The sequence below is a fragment of the Symsagittifera roscoffensis genome, chromosome 1 (genome assembly GCF_963678635.1).
Source record: "Symsagittifera roscoffensis chromosome 1, txSymRosc1.1, whole genome shotgun sequence".
Classification (NCBI taxonomy): Eukaryota; Metazoa; Xenacoelomorpha; order Acoela; family Convolutidae; genus Symsagittifera; species Symsagittifera roscoffensis.
Window position 1 is genome coordinate 96,337,113 of NC_087062.1, and position 22,407 is coordinate 96,359,519.

At 35.0% G+C, this 22,407-nt stretch overlaps 1 protein-coding gene across 4 annotated transcripts in view; it reads right to left on the reverse strand.

The window, feature by feature from the left end:
• LOC134857282 (dopamine receptor 1-like) overlaps window positions 1-22,407 on the reverse strand; it is a 152,187-nt gene that overhangs the window by 48,296 nt on the left and 81,484 nt on the right. For 2 of the 4 annotated variants that reach the window (XM_063873667.1, XM_063873664.1), the window contains exons 2-4: window positions 21,826-22,070; window positions 20,161-21,471; window positions 7,030-7,207 (exon numbers count right to left, since the gene is read on the reverse strand). In XM_063873667.1, coding sequence (XP_063729737.1) covers window positions 7,030-7,207; window positions 20,161-21,415 — 1,433 coding nt within the window. In that variant the 5' untranslated portion in view covers window positions 21,416-21,471; window positions 21,826-22,070. Of the gene's footprint in view, window positions 1-7,029; window positions 7,208-20,160; window positions 21,472-21,825; window positions 22,255-22,407 lie in introns of those variants that run through there. The other 2 variants (XM_063873666.1, XM_063873665.1) reach the window with 2 other exon arrangements.

The window sequence follows — 22,407 nt, forward strand, 5'->3', positions numbered from 1 at the left end:
CGAACAATTTGACTTAAGTAGCCCTACTAGAAGCAGCTTCGGCGAAAAAAATAATCAAAACAAAATCAAAGTGATAAATGACATACATCGACAAAAAAAGAACGAAAGATTGATCAAGAAAAAACATTTGTACACCATTAACATATTGCATTCAAGGCAACCAAGATGGAAATCTGCCACTTGCAAAAACTTGACAAAAAATGATACTCAGATAAAAATTCATCATCATGAAAAAGTTTACGCAGCTTAGGCGAACTGCAACTACTCCACTCAAACACAAACTACTTCATAATTCCAACTTAAAAGAAATCGAATCATTTAAATCAAGTAGCCTTAATACTGAACAAAATCTCAAAAACACAAAGCAATAAATCACATACATCAACGAAATAAAAAACCAAAGCGTTGATCAAGACCAAACATTCGTACACCCTTTACCGATTGCATTCAATCCAATCAAGATGGAAACCTGCCAGTTGGAAAAACTTGAAAAAATGATAGTCAGATAGAAGTTAATCATTATGAAATAGTTCACGCAGCTTAGGCTAGCTGCAATACTCCACTCGAACGCAAATTACCTCATCACTATAGCAAATAAAAAATCGCTCGAACAAGTTGACATAAGTAGCCCTACTAAAAGCAGCTTCGGCGAAAAAAAATCAAAACAAAATCAAAGCGATAAAGGACAAACATCAACGAAAAAAGAACAACGGATTGATCAGAAAGAACATTTGTACACTCTTAACCTATTGCATTCAATGCAATCAAGATTAAAATCTGCCACTTGGAAAAAAAATTGACAAAAAATGATACTCAGATAAAAGTTAATCATTCTGAAATAGTTTACGCAGCTTAGGCAAACCTCAACTACTCCACTCAAACGCAAACTACTTCATCATTATATAGTGATAGTCAGATAGAAGATAGTCAGATAGAAGTTATGATAGTCAGATAGAATGATAGTCAGATAGAAGTTAATCATTATGAAAAATTTTACGCAGCTTAGGCTAGCTGCAACTACTCCACTCGAACGCAAATTACTTCATCATTATAAAAAAATAAGGAACCGCTCGAACAATTTGACTTAAGTAGCCCTACTAGAAGCAGCTTCGGCGAAAAAAATAATCAAAACAAAATCAAAGTGATAAATGACATACATCGACAAAAAAAAGAACGAAAGATTGATCAAGAAAAAACATTTGTACACCATTAACATATTGCATTCAAGGCAACCAAGATGGAAATCTGCCACTTGCAAAAAACTTGACAAAAAATGATACTCAGATAAAAATTCATCATCATGAAAAAGTTTACGCAGCTTAGGCGAACTGCAACTACTCCACTCAAACACAAATTACTTCATAATTCCAACTTAAAAGAAATCGAATCATTTAAATCAAGTAGCCTTAATACTGAACAAAATCTCAAAAACACAAAGCAATAAATCACATACATCAACGAAATAAAAAACCAAAGCGTTGATCAAGACCAAACATTCGTACACCCTTTACCGATTGCATTCAATCCAATCAAGATGGAAACCTGCCAGTTGGAAAAACTTGAAAAAATGATAGTCAGATAGAAGTTAGTCATTATGAAATAGTTCACGCAGCTTAGGCTAGCTGCAATACTCCACTCGAACGCAAATTACCTCATCACTATAGCAAATAAAAAATCGCTCGAACAAGTTGACATAAGTAGCCCTACTAAAAGCAGCTTCGGCGAAAAAAAATCAAAACAAAATCAAAGCGATAAAGGACAAACATCAACGAAAAAAGAACAACGGATTGATCAGAAAGAACATTTGTACACTCTTAACCTATTGCATTCAATGCAATCAAGATTAAAATCTGCCACTTGGAAAAAAATTGACAAAAAATGATACTTAGATAAAAGTTAATCATTCTGAAATAATTTACGCAGCTTAGGCAAACCTCAACTACTCCACTCAAACGCAAACTACTTCATCATTATATAGTGATAGTCAGATAGAAGATAGTCAGATAGAAGTTATGATAGTCAGATAGAATGATAGTCAGATAGAAGTTAATCATTATGAAAAATTTTCCGCAGCTTAGGCTAGCTGCAACTACTCCACTCGAACGCAAATTACTTCATCATTATAAAAAAATAAGGAACCGCTCGAACAATTTGACTTAAGTAGCCCTACTAGAAGCAGCTTCGGCGAAAAAAAATAATCAAAACAAAATCAAAGTGATAAATGACATACATCGACAAAAAAAGAACGAAAGATTGATCAAGAAAAAACATTTGTACACCATTAACATATTGCATTCAAGGCAACCAAGATGGAAATCTGCCACTTGCAAAAAACTTGACAAAAAATGATACTCAGATAAAAATTCATCATCATGAAAAAGTTTACGCAGCTTAGGCGAACTGCAACTACTCCACTCAAACACAAACTACTTCATAATTCCAACTTAAAAGAAATCGAATCATTTAAATCAAGTAGCCTTAATACTGAACAAAATCTCAAAAACACAAAGCAATAAATCACATACATCAACGAAATAAAAAACCAAAGCGTTGATCAAGACCAAACATTCGTACACCCTTTACCGATTGCATTCAATCCAATCAAGATGGAAACCTGCCAGTTGGAAAAACTTGAAAAAATGATAGTCAGATAGAAGTTAATCATTATGAAATAGTGCACGCAGCTTAGGCTAGCTGCAATACTCCACTCGAACGCAAATTACCTCATCACTATAGCAAATAAAAAATCGCTCGAACAAGTTGACATAAGTAGCCCTACTAGAAGCAGCTTCGGCGAAAAAAAATCAAAACAAAATCAAAGCGATAAATGACATACATCGACAAAAAAAAGAACGAATGATTGATCAAGAAAAAACATTTTTGTACACAATTAACCTATTGCATTCAAGGCAATCAAGATTAAAATCTGCCACTTGCAAAAAACTTGACAAAAATGATACTCAGATAAAAATTCATCATCATGAAAAAGTTTACGCAGCTTAGGCGAACTGCAACTACTCCACTCAAACACAAACTACTTCATAATTCCAACTTAAAAGAAATCGAATAATTTAAATCAAGTAGCCTTAATACTGAACAAAATCTCAAAAACACAAAGCAATAAATCACATACATCAACGAAATAAAAAACCAAAGCGTTGATCAAGACCAAACATTCGTACACCCTTTACCGATTGCATTCAATCCAATCAAGATGGAAACCTGCCAGTTGGAAAAACTTGAAAAAATGATAGTCAGATAGAAGTTAACCATTATGAAATAGTTCACGCAGCTTAGGCTAGCTGCAATACTCCACTCGAACGCAAATTACCTCATCACTATAGCAAATAAAAAATCGCTCGAAAAAGTTGACATAAGTAGCCCTACTAAAAGCAGCTTCGGCGAAAAAAAATCAAAACAAAATCAAAGCGATAAAGGACAAACATCAACGAAAAAAGAACAACGGATTGATCAGAAAGAACATTTGTACACTCTTAACCTATTGCATTCAATGCAATCAAGATTAAAATCTGCCACTTGGAAAAAAATTGACAAAAAATGATACTTAGATAAAAGTTAATCATTCTGAAATAATTTACGCAGCTTAGGCAAACCTCAACTACTCCACTCAAACGCAAACTACTTCATCATTATATAGTGATAGTCAGATAGAAGATAGTCAGATAGAAGTTATGATAGTCAGATAGAATGATAGTCAGATAGAAGTTAATCATTATGAAAAATTTTACGCAGCTTAGGCTAGCTGCAACTACTCCACTCGAACGCAAATTACTTCATCATTATAAAAAAATAAGGAACCTCTCGAACAATTTGACTTAAGTAGCCCTACTAGAAGCAGCTTCGACGAAAAAAATAATCAAAACAAAATCAAAGTGATAAATGACATACATCGACAAAAAAAGAACGATAGATTGATCAAGAAAAAACATTTGTACACCATTAACCTATTGCATTCAAGGCAATCAAGATTAAAATCTTCCACTTGGAAAAAACTTGACAAAAAATGATACTCAGATAAAAGTTAATCATTCTGAAATAGTTTACGCAGCTTAGGCGAACCGCAACTACTCCACTCAAACGCAAATTACTTCATCATTATAAAAAAAAACACAAAGCGATAAATCACCAAAAAACGAAAAAAAACCAAAGGTTTGATCAAGACAATACAATCGTACACCCTTTTCCGATTGCATTCGATACAATCAAGATGAAAACCTGCCAGTTGGAAAAAACTTGAAAAAATGATAGTCAGATAGAAGTTAATCATTATGAAAAATGTTACGCAGCTTAGGCTATCTGCAACTACTCCACTCGAACGCAAATTACTTCATCGTTATAAAAAAATAAGGAACCTCTCGAACAATTTGACTCAAGTAGCCCTACTAGAAGCAGCTTCGGCGAAAAAAATAATCAAAACAAAATCAAAGTGATAAATGACATACATCGACAAAAAAAGAACGATAGATTGATCAAGAAAAAACATTTGCACACCATTAACCTATTGCATTCAAGGCAATCAAGATGGAAATCTGCCACTTGTAAAAAACTTGACAAAAAATGATACTCAGATAAAAGTTGATCATTATGAAATAGTTTACGCAGCTTAGGCGAACTGCAACTACTCCACTCAAACACAAATTACTTCATAATTCTAACTTAAAAGAAATCGAATCATTTAAATCAAGTAGCCTTAATACTGAACAAAAAAAAACACAAAGCAAAAAATCACATACATCAACGAAATGAAAAACCAAAGCGTTGATCAAGACAAAACATTCGTACACACTTTACCGATTGCATTCAATCCAATCAGGATGGAAACCTGCCAGTTGGAAAAAACTTGAAAAAATGATAGTCAGATAGAAGATAATCATTATGAAATAGTTTACGCAGCTTAGGCTAGCTGCAATTACTCCACTCAAACGCAAATTACTTCATCATTCTATCTTGAAAGAAATCGCATCATTTAAATCAAGTAGCCTTAAGACCGAGCAAAAACTCAAAACAAACACAAAAAAATAAATCACATGCATCAACAAAATTTAAAGTCAAAAAGTTGATCAAGACAGAACATTTGCACACCCTTTACCGATTGCATTGAACCCAAGGAAGATGGATATCTGACACTTGGGAAAAACTTGAAGAAAAAATGATAGTCAGATAGAAGTTAATCATTATGAAATAGTTCACGCAGCTTAGGCTAGCTGCAACTACTCCACTCGAACGCAAATTACCTCATCACTATAACAAATAAAAAATCGCTCGAACAAGTTGACATAAGTAGCCCTACTAAAAGCAGCTTCGGCGAAAAAAAAATCAAAACAAAATCAAAGCGATAAAGGACAAACATCAACGAAGAAAGAACAACGGATTGATCAAGAAAAAACATTTGTACACCCTTAACCTATTGCATTCAATGCAATCAAGATTAAAACCTTCCACTTGGAAAAAAACTTGACAAAAAATGATACTCAGATAAAAGTTAATCCTTCAATCCAATTAAAATTGAGAAATCTTGTCACTAATAAAAGTAAAATAACAAAGAAAGTCAAAAAGCTGCTCATTGGGAAGACTTTAAAAAGATCATCAGATAAAAATTAATCAATCCGAAAAAATTTGTGCAGTTTAGCCGAGCTGCAACTACTCGGCTGAAAAGCATATAACTTCAACAAAGTGGTTTCTGCAATAGAACAAAAACACGTCTAGAAATACCATCGCCAGAATTAACTAAATTATGAAAATCAAATTTTTTGCTTCCCCTCCTTGAAACATCTTTCCCGACAACATTTTTGAGCTCCCCCTTCTGCTTACTTTAACCGTTCACACAAAAGCCAGAAAATCGAGGCAAAACAAAACTTTAGCGAACACTGGTTATGCAAGTATTTGAGCGGCATCACTCGTAATGAATGGGAGCTTCGCACAAACTTTTCTCTCCGTTGAACCCAAAATCCCAGATTTGGGAGGGTAGTTTTCGAGAGAAGTCTAAGAGTTTCAAAAAAAGGTCAAAATTTTAACTTTTCCGAGGGCCAGTATTTTTTGAGTTAAAAAAATTGTGCGTAACCGCTTATGCAGGAGACTTCTCAAAACCCGTTTCTTCGATTGAATCTAAATCCTCAGATTTAGTAGGAGAGTTTTTGAGTGAAGTCAAATAGTTTCAAAAAACGGACAAAAATCGAAAATTTGACTACTCTGTGGGCCATAGCTTTTTGTGTAAGATAAATTGGGCGACGACGCTTATGCAGGGGAGCTTCCCACAACCTTTTCTATCCGTTGAACTTAAAATCTCAGAAATTCCTAACAATTTTTCGAGAAAACGTTAAAAAAATCCAAAAACTTGGGTCAATAAGTTACCCCAAACACTTTTTCAAAGGCTGTAGAAAGTGGGGCTAAGGTTAAAAAACGAGACTAGGGGATTATGCAGGCACACAGGGGAGTAGGCGGACTTGCCATGGGTACCACTTTTATGAAAATCGGTAGAGTAGTTTTCGAGAAAACTAAATTTTGTAAAAAAAAAAATAAGTGAAAATTTGTCAAAAAGTGAACAGACAGTTAGAAGAGTCAATGAACGCTAGTTAACAAAAAAAATTCTTGGTTGTTTTGATTTTAAAAAAAAGCTCCAGTTTCGAATTTTAGAGACAAAAGAATAGATAGCCTTATAGCTTTGAGAATTTCAGGAAAAAATTATGATAGACACTTTTGTGATAAAATTAACCCAATTTGAGATAAATGGATTAGTAGGTAAAATTTTATTTCGCTATGTAATCTGATCATTGAATTCCATTTTCGAAATCAGAAGTCGATCGCGTTTATCGTGACCTTTTCTTTTTTGCTGTTCGATAGTAGAGTTGGCCTTCCTTTTAACAAAGGCAAATAAGTGAACATAAAAAGAAATCAAAGGTCATGCCACAAAATATTTGAGCCTAAAAAGCTTTTAAAACACATCACGACCTATATAGGAGTCTGACCACAACGTTCATCGACTCTTAAACAGTAGAACACATTTGGCACCTGTATGACATGGCGTGTATGACACTGAGGTATCTGTCGCTCGATATAAGCATGATGTTGAGTACCGATCCACTGCAGACGATGTTGTCGACCAGGAGAAACATCTTACACAAAGTCCTTCCCAGTCTCCACTCGCCCCAGAGAATGGAGGGGATATACAGAGGAATGCAGAAGACACCTAAGAACACACAGAACAGTTCACATATTTATTCACACATCTTAACAAAGCATTTAGAAGACAATTCTCCACCTATTGCTTAATTTGCTTAAATACTCTTTTACTGCCATTTTATATAGATCGATAGCGTGGAAAGGATGGGGACTCTTTCACTGCTTGAGTTTTTTATGCGGTACATTGTTTCCAACCATACCCAACGTGTCTTTTAGACTGGCTTTTATGGACAGCTAATCGTGGAATTAAATCCCATTGAATCTGTCATTCAAATTTAATAGGAGGGCTTATTTATGAATTACTTTTTGTTTAGTACATGAAACTGAGAGCATAAAAACCAGTGAATATTGATTGAGCCTAAGTAATTTTGAATCGGAAAAATGATATTTCTTTCAGTTATTGCTTAGCTACCTGGAACAAAAAATTCTAATGAGATTTCAGGATTACAGGATTAAACATATTGAGCTTCCTTATCTGATTAAGAATTATCGCATGTTTCAAAACAGCCAATGAAGTAAATACTGATAAAAATAAAAACCTTAATACCCAGCAGGGGCGAATCTAGGATTTTCTCGAGGGGGGATTTTCAAAAAAAAAATTCGAAATTTTGTGGACTTTTTTTGTTTAAGTCGACCAAATTGCTTTTCTGAGCTGTCCCAAATCTCTATAAAGACCCTATTTTGACAAAAAATTCTGCGCCGCAGTCATATTTTTGAAAAAAAAAAACAGGCCAAAAAAGGCGTTTATAGGATTTTGGAAAATGATGACTAAAAATTTCGTTTTTTCGGAGCGATCTCCCCCTAAAATATAGTATGTATTGGCGCCAAATGCACCCACCTTAAGAAAAATTTTAGGATCAGTCAGCCGAAAAAGCATATCTCAAAATAGTACAACGTGCGCCCTTTGGGTTGGCAAGGGGTCGAATTCTTCTGTCCTTAATCCGCTGGTGGTAGCCAGTGAGAGACCGATACATTTTTGAACCAAATATATTCCCAAAAAAACCCTACGATCCGATAAAAACTGCGAGAACTCGACCAAAAACTAGCTCTAGAAAGTGCAATAAGAAAAAGTAGAAATAAGCATCGACTTAGCAAAAGCTTGGCTAGGTCTAGGATTCAACCTGCGACCTACTGCAATCAAGAGACTTTGAGTCTCACCCACTATCCACTCAGCCACGCAAGCTTAACAGCCGACAAACACGGGTCACGAATAAACGAGCTACATAGTTAAATTGCCAATGCCATTCAGCAAAAGCTGCATCAAACACAATCGACTCAATTTTGCAAGTAATAATTTGGATTATAACAAACTGAAGGCATCCACACTAACTTTGCATGTAACAAATCGCAAAGCATAAAACCATATTATGTATAAATTATGCATTTAAAAAAACTGCGAGATATATTGAGTTAAGAAAATATCTGAAATCGAGTTTTTATTATTGTTATGTTGTTTGAAACAAATCACTTCTTTCGGTTCAATTCATGAGCTAAACATAGCGAACTGACAGTTGGAAAAGAGTAATGAACGCAAGGAAACTGAAACAAAAACTGATTTGTTTTTCTTAAAAAATTCAACTTTTGAATTTCGAAGAAAAAAATAGATGGCATTAAAGCTTTTTGTATTTGTAGAACAATTTAAGACGGACACTATTTTTGTTAAAATTAGAGAAAACTGGATCAATAGGTAAAACTTAGATTTTACTGGAAAATCTGATAACTAATTTCCATTTTCGAAATTAGAAGTCGATCACGTTTTTCGTGACCTTTAAACTATTGATGTTCGATAGTGGAGTTTGTCTCATTTTTAAAAACGAAAATGCACTGATTGTAAAAACAAAATCACGAGTCAAACCGCGAAAAATCAAAATTGAGCATGAACAAACTTAAAAAAAAAAACAAAAAAAATCAGCAAGACCTATATCAGAGTACTCACTACGTTCATTTCTCTTAAAAATGCATCAACTGTGTTAACTTATTACTATTCGAATGTCAAAGCCGATACTATGAAAAAGCTGTAAAGGTGTCGCAACAGTATTTGCGACTTGGGTTGGAAGAAATAGATGGTTCGTACTAATACACACGCTTCGCAAGTGTTAATATAAAACTTTGAATCATTCGAGCTGAAATTAAGTTGACTTGGGTTTAAAAAAGAGTGTCGCGTACAAGTCACCTGCCATCAAATCCAGCGGCCCATCGGTTAAGAAGTGTCCTAAAAACCCAGATACAATCACAGGTCTGCGTATTTCCGTTATTTATATCAAAAACATCTTTGCTGAGTTGGCAGAGCGACAAAACATAAAATGGGCCAAATTCAACAAATCCTAGTCCCAAAAATGACAAAAACGTGACACGTTGTCTGTCTTCAGGTAACAAGTCTTTATAAGGCACTGCGAAGGTCTACATAAACAGCTGATATTGTTATGTTCTCAATCAGGAATACACTTATATGCACTGATTTAAGGAAACTCAATTAGGCAATTAGGCAAAACTCAAATATCATGACAGTGATAACAGATAAAATATCAACTTAGTTCGATATCTTAAAATGACGCCTACACCCGCGCCCTTACTACTTAAAAAAAACAAAGCAGTAAAAAAAATACCAGGCTACAAGGATAGCCAGTTGCTGTGCTATGTTCAGCTTACAGTTATCTTGAAAAAAGGGAGGATAATTGGTTGCTGTGCATGTTCCACCATATGAGTTTCGACCACATTCCTGGAAAAAAAATTTTTTCTTCAATTTCGTTTTTTTTTGTGGATGATGTGATGAAACAAATATACACACGCGTATAAAATTAGCGAACTAGGCGAAGTTGACAGCACTTATCTTCAAAAAAACGAAAAACAATCAACATGAAAAAAGTTCAAAAAAAATCTTAAGCTATATATTATTTTTTGCAATTATGTTTGAAATTTTTATAGAAACGTTTATTGCCAAGGAAGCGCTATAAGCAGCTTCAAAAAGTAGTCTTAATTGTGTGAAACCTATTTTTTAAGCTTAATTGACCAATTTCCATCAATAATTATAACGAACGTTACTCGTTCCATCAATGTTTATAATGAACGTTACTCGTTTATAACGAACGTTACTGAAAAACTGGATGGAAATCTCAAAAATTTCCATCCAGTTTTTCTCAACACTGGAAGAATTTTTTGAAAAATTTTGAAGGTTGTTCAAGTAACGACTGAAAGGGCTTTAAATTGATATATAATCCGCCCCTTTTTGATGATTATTAATGGTAGCAGATTTTGCATAGGAAACAAAACTACAACATCCGAATACAAAGAATACTTTCATTGTCGGAACAAAAACGCATCATATCACAAACACAGATCCAAAACGTAGCTTCACGGAACTCACTATTCAACCAAGGAGCACTATTTCAAGCTAGCGAATAGAAAATGAGACGTTTTTTGTTTTGAAAAGAAATTTTGTTTTGAAATGAAAAAATCAATTTCATGAAAACAGAAACCAAAAAATCAATTTGATTAAAATAGACGAAAAAAAAACACCAAAAATTAAGCCTTTGTATCATTTACTGAGCGACCACTAGTCCGAAAGTACTTTGGCAGACTATACTTAAGCTGAAAAAAAAAACACCAAAAAATGTAGTCAGAAAACAAAAAAAGACAAATATTATCCGGCAAATATTATCCTCGCACAAATATTATCCGGCTATTGCCCTACTTCAATTAGTTTTCAAATCGGATAGACCCAAACGTCCCGCTAATACTCCCCTCCCCACAAACCAACTTCACGACCTCAATAGACATGTGACTTCGGCCTATTTATGGAAGAGCTAGCCGGACGCGCCCCAAATATCGTACAAACAACAAACATCAACACAAAGCCTTGGCTAACATGCTTTTATGACAATACATTACATCAAGTAAGCCTTCGTGATGACGTTTTTTCAACAGTTTCTGACGGGGCCTTGCTATTAGCATGCGTGTCGATTAGCATGCTCATGTTTAACAAAGAAGATTAACTATTACACGTTTTGGTTACTCAAAATTGCAATTTTGAGCAGCGTGCACTGCAATTTTTTATTAGGCGAAAGCGAAATTTTAACTCCCCCAACAAAATTGTTAATTATGTTGGGGGAGTTATTAATTAGAAACAGTCGTAATTAATTAGAAATTGAAACTATTTTTCGTGTGAAAGCACAGGCAGTTAATGCAATTACCGCATGCTAATAGGCACTCAGGCTTATCGCTACACCCCCCGAAAATTACATCCGATTGAAAGAATACCCTAGCTGAGTGCAAAAACCTGAAAGCAAAGCTCTACATTGCTACGGTTGCAGCGGGATTTTAGTCAAACGACATCGACTTCTAAAGAGTTCGGTTCAATGATTTTAAGACATCCCAAAACTACTTTCGAAAACAGTTTTCTTAATTTGAATCACAGCTGGATTCAGGAAATTAAACAACTGGGTCTCAACTGAGACTGGAGATATTTCCAGGATCAGCTCACTATTTTTAATTCGTTCACTTCCTGAATGCTATTCTTCCCAATTGAAACGATATCGCAAAACTACTGCGATCTACAAAAAAATATATATTATTCCTGGTTATATTGTTAACCTGGTTATATAACTAAACGTTCAATTCATTCTTTCGAGCTTTTTCTAAACTAACTATAAAATGCTCCAGAAATTTAATTCAGATGAATGGTTTAAGGGTGAGACCATCTTCTTTCAACTGAAACGTTACCTCAAGGGTCAAAAAGAGCAAAAAGTCATCACATTCAAAGACCGAAGGAATTTATTTACACAGAGGCGAAGCTGAGCTTCGCACGACTTGCGATACAAAACACGAAAGCCGCTCAGTCGAAAAAATTCTATCTTCGAAACTTCGAACTAGATCTATCGGTAAGGCTAGATTTGCAACAACAACGAGCCAAGACAATGCAAATGAAACTAGCATCGAAACAAAAGTTATCACGCGGTAACAAAGCCGGAAATACCTTAGCAGAAATCCTTTAGGCCAATTTTTTTGTAAACATCAAGTCCCCTACACCTCAAACAACCAAAAACACACACACACAAACTTTATTCACGCCTCAAATGAAACAATATGCGGCCCTATGCCGATGTAATTTTGGCCGAAATCTAGCAAGCCGAAAAAAGAAGATAATCAAAAAAAGTCGAAAAAAAATATTTAAACAACTAAAAAGTTATTAAGTCCCCCTCACCCCCAAAACACATACACATCTCGTGAAAACACTCCATATGTGGCGACTGAGCCGATGTAATGTAGGCCAAAAACTCTCAAGCCGAAAAAAAAGAGGAGAAAAAACACAAAATAAAAATAAAACATTTTCAAGACTAATATGAAGTTATTAAGTCACCCTCACCCTCAGAACAGACACGCACACACAAACTTTTTTTCGCCCGTCAAAAGGCACAACATTCAGCCATTAAACCGATATAAAATAGGCGGAAACTTATCAGGCCAAAAAAAAACAAAACAAAAAAAAATTGTCATGAAAAACTTGAACTCTATTATTTCTATTAAGATTTTCAGCATTTTGTGCGATTCAGAGGTGAACATAAAACTATGTGTCTCTGGAAACTACTCAAAATTAGGACACTAAGTCGATTTAAAATAGGCCCGAGCCTATTAAACCCAAAAAACAGACAAAAAACTAAAAAATTTTAACAAATCGAGTTGGAAAAATCACAACCAACATGAAAGAGCAACGGATATTTAAAATATCAAACTCAGCCATGCATAATATTTGCAACCGAGAGGAGTAAGATCGGCAAAGAGGACGAAGAAAAGGGGATTTGCAAAGAAGATTTGTGAAGGAGTCCAGAAGTGAGTCCCGTGGACAAAGTTGTTTACGGGAAAAAAGTCTAGCACCCGATTGCAATACCCGATGGTAATAATAGAAACAAATGATCGCATACTTTTTAGCCGATAGATGAGACACTTAATTCAACAAGAACACTTAATAACAGGCCAAACTTCAGTATTTCTGGGTATTGTTGAATTCGAATCCTTCTGTATGCATCACAGAAATCTACCAAACTAAAATTTTTGATTTTTTTGAAAGTTTTTCAAATCATTCTTGACGCTATCGCAAAACTATTTCGATGTTTCTGCATATTGAGACGTATGATAATAACGTATGATAAAAAACCTTTTCAATCATTTGATTGATTATTAAGCGCTTAAAAGCCCCCTACAACATTAATGGGCGGACCAAACAACTTATCATCTCGCATCCTTAATAACACTCTCATTCAGCACAATAAAACCGGATTGATTTATGATCAATTTAGTCGGATGTCAACGTCATGTTTTTAAATGGCAGTTCTTGGGGCAAGAGTTTAGATTGAAATTGCCTCCAGACAAAAATATAACACAGTTATCTTCAGTGCAGATCTTCCGAACACGAGAACTCAGTCGAACTTTCAATGCAACCATTAAACATAGCCAACAGACAGTTGGAAAAGAGTCAATGAACGCAAGTAAACAGAAAAAAAAACTGACTTTTTTTTTGAAAAATCTCAACTTTTGAATTTCAAAGAAAAAAAATGCCCCTAAAGCTCTTTAAAATTCTAGATCAATTTATGATTGTCTATTTTTTGACGCAGTTGCAAAATAATGAACAAGTATCGCCAACAGGCAATTGTCCACAAGCTCAAGGAAACCAAAAAAAAAATGTTCTTCAAATTTCGAGTTTCAAAGAAAAAATATACAACCTTAAAAATTCTTTTGAATTTAAGAACCTTTGGGGGAACCTAACCAACAGATCTCATTAATGAATGACTTTGTTTTTACCAGCTCTTGTTGCTTAGCTTTTTTCTAGTTCACGTCTAGTTCAACATCGACTTTGAACTACGCGGCACAAGGTCATTTTCTGCAACTGCTCTATGGTTTTATGGAAGTTACCAGCTTCTGCATTTGGAGCATCAAACATGATCCTTATCTTTCAAGTCGCCATAAATCTTATCCAAATAAATATAGACGGAGGCGATGTCGTACAATCTCGGCGCCAGTAAAACTTACCTCTTGTTAATAAAAATTTTATCTGAATGAAAATTACAGTTCAATTAGAAGCCTTCGGATGAAACGAAAAACTAACAGATAACTTCATGCAAATATCGATAATTTGTACGAAACAAAAAAGGAAGCACACAACAAACGCATCAAAGTTTCTCTTATTTGAATCAGAAATAATTATTTTTATTTGTTCTGTTCGCCTATATGAAGTTTTCAACCTTAGTTTGAATGGAGAAAACTGGCTAAGCACACCCTTCATTTTTTTCAACCAGTCAATCTTAGCATATCGTCTTTATATTGTGCGTGTGGGGTTAAGGATTAAAGCTAGCTTAGAACAAACTACGAATGGCTCTATCAACGAATCGTCAAAACTTTGTCAACTTCAGCTTAAAATGAAACAATATATCAAAATCAAACTGGCGAGCGCAGGAAATTTGAGGGTGAAGGGAGCGGTTTTTCGAATAATGTTTGGAATTTTATGATTTTCTTAGCTCCATAAAATCTTATGCGCACCCTCTTCTGTCAAAATATATCTGCCGCAGGCAAAAATTTGAGCGCAACAAAATGATGTTGAAGGGCACTATTTGAAAGCTTTTGACCAAAAAATTGTGCTTTTTGCTGCCTGCTCCCCCTTCAATTTAGTGTTTATTCAGTGGCGTACGCAGAAATTATTCTAGTGAGGGAGAAGGTTCTAGGAGGCGGACCTTTTATTTTCTTAGGTTGACCAATTTGATTTTCCTAATGCAAATTTTAAAACAGCTAAAAAACAACTTTTTGAGCACTTTTTTCAAATATAACCAAAAATAGCGCTTTTTTGACGCGCAACCCCTCAAATTTAGTTTCACTGAAGAGTGACCATTCGCACGAAATTCATCTAAAGTGCAAGATTTCCACAACGGTTTTTTCTACACATTTTTAACGATCGATTTGATCACAACTGAAGGGTTTTCAATAAAGCACTCGACAACATCTGATATTTATTTCTGGTTCCTGATTGCGTGGAAAAAAAAACTAAAATATACTCGAATACAAATAATCTTGCCACTTGCCTTCTTCGAGGTCAAATAGGAAACAAAATGGATTCAATTTTCCAGATCAGGTGGACTCTAGTGCCGTCATTAAATTGCACAACCATCGTGAATAGAAAACAAATAAAAATCTTTTAATTAAGTTTTAGCAGACAGCTAATTGAGTACTTTGATCATCTGCCCGGATATCATTATTAAATTTTTCAAAACAATATACATCATCTTCCTCCACAAGTCATTTAAAGCCGGAAATTATCACTGAAAAATGTAGAAAACTAGCTCAGAAAAAATATACTTCGACAAAATATTCCACCATCGATAAATTAGGGTCGATAAAAGCGCCATCTAACTTCCTTGTAACCTTTGAGAGCCATCAGAATAGTCATAAATTCAAAAAAATCAACGACGCATCACATCCTGGTATGGGCAAAGTGCAAACAATCTGACTACTTTATTATGTTAGCTAGAACACTTCAGATGATAAGCGAGCTCAGCTTTCAATTATCCCAAAAAGCCTTCCTGAATCTAGATCTACGATACTTAGCTACAAGAAGTCATCGTCCTTATTGCCATCTAATTAGAAAGCGCCTCCTTCTAAGACACTGAAATTGACATTTGGTACAATGAACTGGGTTATTTAAGTTGAACTGTGTTTTAAACAACCGTAAAACTAACCACCGGTGAAAATTATGTTGATGCGAATAACCAACCTCCTTTCATCTTCCAGGCAAAATGCAAAAACGATCAGAACGGCTGTTCGTGCCGCACGCAATATTTCATTGATTTGAAAACCAAAAAAACTGATAAGTAAGCTTTAAAAAATCGATAGTTGTTAAATATCGATGTATTTTGCCCAGCAGCTGGACAATCTATTCGTATCCAGTCAAATATATTCCAGACAAATCATATCACATAATTTCATGCAATGGATTTAAAAATTTGCAGACAAATCTATTGCCGTTTTAATCTTTGGGTATTATCATCTTAAGGATACCACTAACATAGGGGCTACGGCTTAACAGCTTGCTATTACCACCATGTTTTTCAAATATCTACCTTATATCAAATTGCCCCGTAGCTAATATTATATTCATAAATATTCTTCTATCAATTTTTCATGTAGATTGACGTAGTATCTTTCACCATCCCTCATTCTATACGTTTTGCAAGCAAGGCATTGAAAGCCGATTTTGTCAATTGATCCAAATTAGATGAAATCAAATTGCAAGCTTGCATTTTGGGCATTATAAAGCTCTCTTTTCTTCTTTTCTACAGGAGTTGAATTAGTTCTATCCTTCTCAAAATGCTGCCAGTTTTGGTCCTAATTGAAACTTAAGATGAAAAATTAAGCGCTCAAACAAAAGCAAAGATTAATAGCACCAACTTTACACCAAATTTAATCATCCAGTGCTTTGTAAAAATATCAGCAATCTATGACTGCTATCAAAAGCTCAGGTTCGACGACTCTTTTGAAACTGAAGAAGCTGCCCCTCTGATGATCTTAAATTAAATTACATATGATTTCTTTTTAACTTGGTTCCAAAAAAGTACCATAGTTAAATTCAGAATATTTTGTCATCAGAATGCAGTGTCCGACCGCCGGAATGCTACAAAGTGAAATATTTCATCCATAGCTGGCTTAGAGTTAAAAGCTAACGAAACAATGGGCAATTTTACACCAGATTCTCCAAGTAAAGCTCAATGTCATACAGGTCAAGCTTTTCTTTAAGCATATCGAGAAAAACTTTGACTGAACTTTAACTAAATGATAAAATTGACGTTTTGAATCAAAACAGGAGCCCAAACTGGCACGTACAAAGAAAACAACCAAATATTGCAAAAAAAAGCATGGGAGAGTTTCGTCTCTTCCGTGATAGAAATCCACAGAGCTCAACAGCAGGACAATTTACCCTATTCCAATCTACCCCCTGCCATTTTACCCCCAAGTCATTTTACCCCATATATCATTTTACCTCATATCATTTTACCCTATGCCAGATTGCCCCCACAATTAAGTTTCGACCTTTACAGCAGTAGGTGTTAGGGTCATGAATGGATGTGTTAATTCATTTGAGTTCTACCAAGTAGACTCATAAATTGTCTCAGCTAAAGGCTAACTTTCACTAATTCAAAACTGAGGCGACGCAGAGCTTCGCACCAGTTGCGATACAGCACAAACAAAGCATGACAAAATATCAGAACAAAATTGAGACAAAAACCGCTCAATAAATTTTTTTTTCGAACGCTAGATCTACCAAATAATCGATAACCTTGACTCAAATTTGTCGAGAAAAGCTAGATCCACCAAAACTTTCATATTCTTGTCTCAATTCGTCATGAATAAAGCTAACTTTTACACAAATTTGACAAACAAGACAAATGAAAATTCAAACTGAATCGAAACAAAACTTCCAAACAAGGTATCTAGCTAAAAAAAAACCTGCACACACCCCCTTGCGCCAAGCCATAAAAATTGTTTTCTAATAAATTGAAAACTTATAATAAATAACAGTTAACATAGCCAACAGACCGTTGGAAAAGAGTAATGAACGCAAATAAACAGAAAAACACTGACATATTTTTTGAAAGGACTTCAACGTACGAATTTCAAAGGAAAAAAAGATGGCCTCGAAGCTCTTTGAACTTCAACAACAATTTCTGAATGACACGTTTTTGATAGAAGTTACCCAGTTTGAGAAAACTGAATTAATAGGTAATTTTTTATTCCGCTGGGAAATCCGAAAATTAAACTCAACTTTCGAAACTTGAAGCCAAATACACTTTTCAAGACCTTTAAATGTTTGATGTTCGATAGTGAAATTGCCTTTCTTTCAACTTAGGAAATAAAGTGAACTTATCAACAAATCAAACGTCAAGCTGCGAAAAATCAAATTTTAGCATGAACAAATATTCAGACTTTTTCATGAAAAAATCACGAAGCCCTACATTAAAAAATTCACTACGTTCATGACTCTAAAATTAATAAACCCTCAAAAACACGCACGCATAAGAAACTTGTTTTGCTCATCCAACGACACAATATGATGTCACCAAACCGATCAGGTATAAACCGATCAATTTTAACCGGGATTGATAAATTTGAAACGAACAAAAATAAATACTGGGTAGAGCGGAAATCTTGAAGGCGGGCGGACATTCTCTAAATATGGAATGCGGACATATCTCAGAAAATGATTCAGTTATTTTGTTGGACAAGTTGTTTACAGGACAAGTTGTTTACAAGAAAAAATTAATTTTCCGAAATGATAACGTCTGTTAGTTGCGAGCATGGCTCAAAACTCCGCGTATGAATTAGTTCAATCCTTCTCAAAATGCTGCCAATTTTGGTCCTAATTGAAATTGAAGATGAAAAATTAAGCGCTCAAACAACAGCAGATATTCTTAAAGGAAAAAAGTAGTTTACGGAAACAAACTTGCAAATAAAACTTAAGAAGCCAAAACTCGCCAATTTTTAAAATATTTTATTAAAAACTTACGCCACTAAATGAGCACTTTTATTTACAAGTTAGGTTGGAAACAAAGTAAATTAATACTAATACACTACGGTCGCTAGCTTGCAAGTGTGAAAATAAGAATTCGGCAGAAAAACTTGTAACTCATTTACTCATACCGATGGGGCTTTAGAAATGGTATTCAGAAGTTCAGAAGAAAGCTTATCTTTCAAAAAGAGATCGTGTTAGTATGCAAAAAAAACAGGTCCCGGCAGAATTCAGACCTACTCCCTTCTCTTCTGCAGCAGGTGGGTTACATCTACACCAGATGCTCTGGCTAACTGCTTGATTTTGAATTTACGAAGCAAGTTGAAACACGTGTAACTTTCAAGCGTGAAATCTTGTGAACAAAATAGTTTACGGAAAAAGTATAGTACCCGGTTGCAACACCCTTGCTTATCACTAGGATAATGATCGTTTTCACTCTGATATTATTCTTTAATAATTGCTAAAGCAAGATCTGGTGGTCCATTATCTCTGACGAATCTGGTGCAATTTTTTTTTATAATTTTGGAACTTGTTGCAAAAATTGTTCTCTCTAGGTATAAGATGTAATTATTTCAAGTATTTGGGGTGAACCTCTACAGTGGACTCAAAATTTGGCAGGTACATAGAGGCAATGAAAAAGAACATCCCGGTTTTCTAAAATATTTTACTCTCAGAACGGCGCAATGAATTCGTACATTTAAAGAGGTCGTCAACCAGTAATTTAAGACGCGGTATTGGTTTATGGAACAGCTGGGAAGTGTTAAGTGATTTCAGCAGAAAAATGATTATTGAGGGTGATTTTCCGTGAACAGAAAACGTAACCATTACGCAGTTTTAGAGTTAAATGCAAACAATCAAAAGTACTCAGAAAAGGAAAAAATTGTGACCCAAGATAGAAGTGATTCTGTTTAACAAGTTGATAACCCAAAAAAGTCTATATTCCGATTTGATAACGCCTGCTATTCGCAAGCATTATTTAAATAAGACAACTCTTGCCATGAATCTCACAGCTTTCAAATTATTGTTTTAGCTCTGAAAAGTTAATTCTATAAACATTAATTTCCGCAATTGATGTAATTTTTACGAAATTCGGTTTCCTGATCTGGTAATTTACTGACACATCGGTTTAACAACGCACCTCCAAATTACAAATGACACGATGCGAGTCATGAGTAAATGAACTCTCAGATTAATTCTCAGGTAATTTCGTAATTTTCAAATTTTTTTAGCTATTATAATGTCTCATTCAACGTATTCAATCACCCTGGAACTAGAGAAAAAATACAATTAAATTAAAAAATGAAAAAACATTTTTTAAAACTTTTTTTATTCTTTTAACCTTGATTGATATCGGATAAAATTTTTCAAAAAAAACCCCAAAAAATAGTTTATCATGAAATGAGTTTTGAACTTACCAATCAAGAAATCCGCAATGGCCAAATTGAGAATGTAAAAGTTAGACACTGTTCTCAGTTTGCTCTCGTAGATGAAAGACACGATGACCAGCATATTTCCCAGTGTCGTCATCAGGCTCATGATTACCATCAGGAATCCGACGACCAACCAGAACCAGAACATCGGACTCATCGGATCCGGAGATCCTGCCGTGGACTCCAGGTCACTAACGTTGGACATGACCATCGAGGAGTTATTTAAGTTCCTCATTTCTTCGATCTCAAATGAGGTCAGGGCAGAAAGGTATTTCGATGACGAATTATAAGCAAAATTGAGAGTAATTTGATCAATGGAGTCGATAATTGTTGAGCAGAGTAATTCAGCACCTTTCGAGGTCACCTGATGTGTTGATAAATTCGGGCATATATAATCAGATATTTTAAAGCAAACATCTACTCCAGCAGTTTCATATGGCACGAAATCTTGTTTAAAAACAGACCAATGATCTTCAATAGACGAACTTAAAAAGCCTGGACTGTTCTCGCCGGATAATTCCGAAACGCCACCAAGATTTATTAACGCTTCCTCTGAATATTCCGAAATTTTCCGGTCTGCTGCAGATGAAAACGGGAAATCGCTACTTGAGAGAGAGGATAATGAGAATTCTTGTAGCTTTGACAGGATATTGGCATTAACAAAAACACGTTGGTTGCTACTGTAGTCAGTGAAACTTGACCCCGCAGTTTTCTCCGAGTTCAGACCCAATTTTCCACAATAAGCGGGGGAAGCTGGGATTAAATTACTATGACTGCTCGAGTTCTGGGTAATTGGCGATATAAGAGTACTGTTACCGAAAAAAATGGAATAAATCAGAGATGGAAAACTCTGTAAACTGTCCTGTGAAATAAATGCCGTGTCAGATATATTCAACCAATCAGAATTGAGATTTCCCGCAGACGCCAAATTACGTTCCTTTGCCTGGCCGCAAGCGCTGGGATTTTTCGCTTCACAGGTGGCGAATAAAGCAGCACAGGGCATCTCAAATTCGGACCGGGATTTTAAAAAGGTCATTCGATCTGAATTAAAAAGCCTTTGATAAATCGCTGACCAGAACCAATTAAGCCCCGCTGCGCAGTCTTGTTTCTCGACGCAGGCGGAAGTTCTAGAGTGATTGGCATTCGCAATGTTTGAAATGGCATGTAGCAACAATTCGAGCCCGTTTTCCGATAAAACGGATGACGGTGCTTCGAAGTATTGAGTGAAATGGGAAGGCATCGACTTAAATAACGTGATCTGCGTCAGAATCAAAGAGAATTGCAGCCAATGCCCACCTAAAGGTTGTAAACTCAAATACTGCATACAGGGCATTCAAAAGACAAACTTCATAAATCATAATGCCGGTATGGAATTTCAGTCATCATGTCGGTGGAATATTGTTTCAAAAATTGTCCAAGCATTTCAATTTCCGATTTAATGCTTTTTTAAAATTATTGGAGCTCTAAGCTGCCCTTAAAAGCAAATATCAACAATTTTTGGCAAAAAAAGTAATCACCTTACTGGGTTGGTTTGAAATGAAGTTTGTCTGCTAAAAGCTGCACAGCAGAGTTAATCAAGTATTAAAGGTCAACTAAATTTATGGAAAAATGAGTGTACGTAGAAGGAAATGCACTACGTATATAAGGTACCTTTCACAAGAAAAGATTTAAATTAAAGCTTGAGAGCAAATTAAATTAGTATTTCTTCACTTGTTCCAAAAATCATAATGAGAGATAACATAGCTTGTATGCAATCATAGAGGGTTCGAGTGAACTAGTTCATTTGTATCAGGGTGAAATAAACATCTTCGCAGCTTGACCGAATCTATCCCAATCTTTGCTAAAGAACCAATTGGCATGAGAATGAATGGCCGAGGTAAACAAATTAAATTGAGCTGAAACAAATCCAAATTTGTCGAAAAGGTTCCCAGAAACAATTTGCTTTGTTGAAATACCTCGAAATTCTTTTGTAGAAATAAATAATTTTTTTTCTCTAAATTATCCAGCGCTTGTAGCCCTGATTTTTTTTGATGCACGAGCTACACCCAATATAAATGTACGCAACAATTGACTAAGCAATTGTTCCTAATATCGACCATCATTTCAAAACTCAGAAAGTATATTTCAAGTATGCGGATTAAAACTGTGCTTAGCGAAGCATAAAACAAATATAAGACGAAAAAAATGAAAAATGTTTAAAAAACTATGTAAGAAAATTTTTTCGTGTGTCTC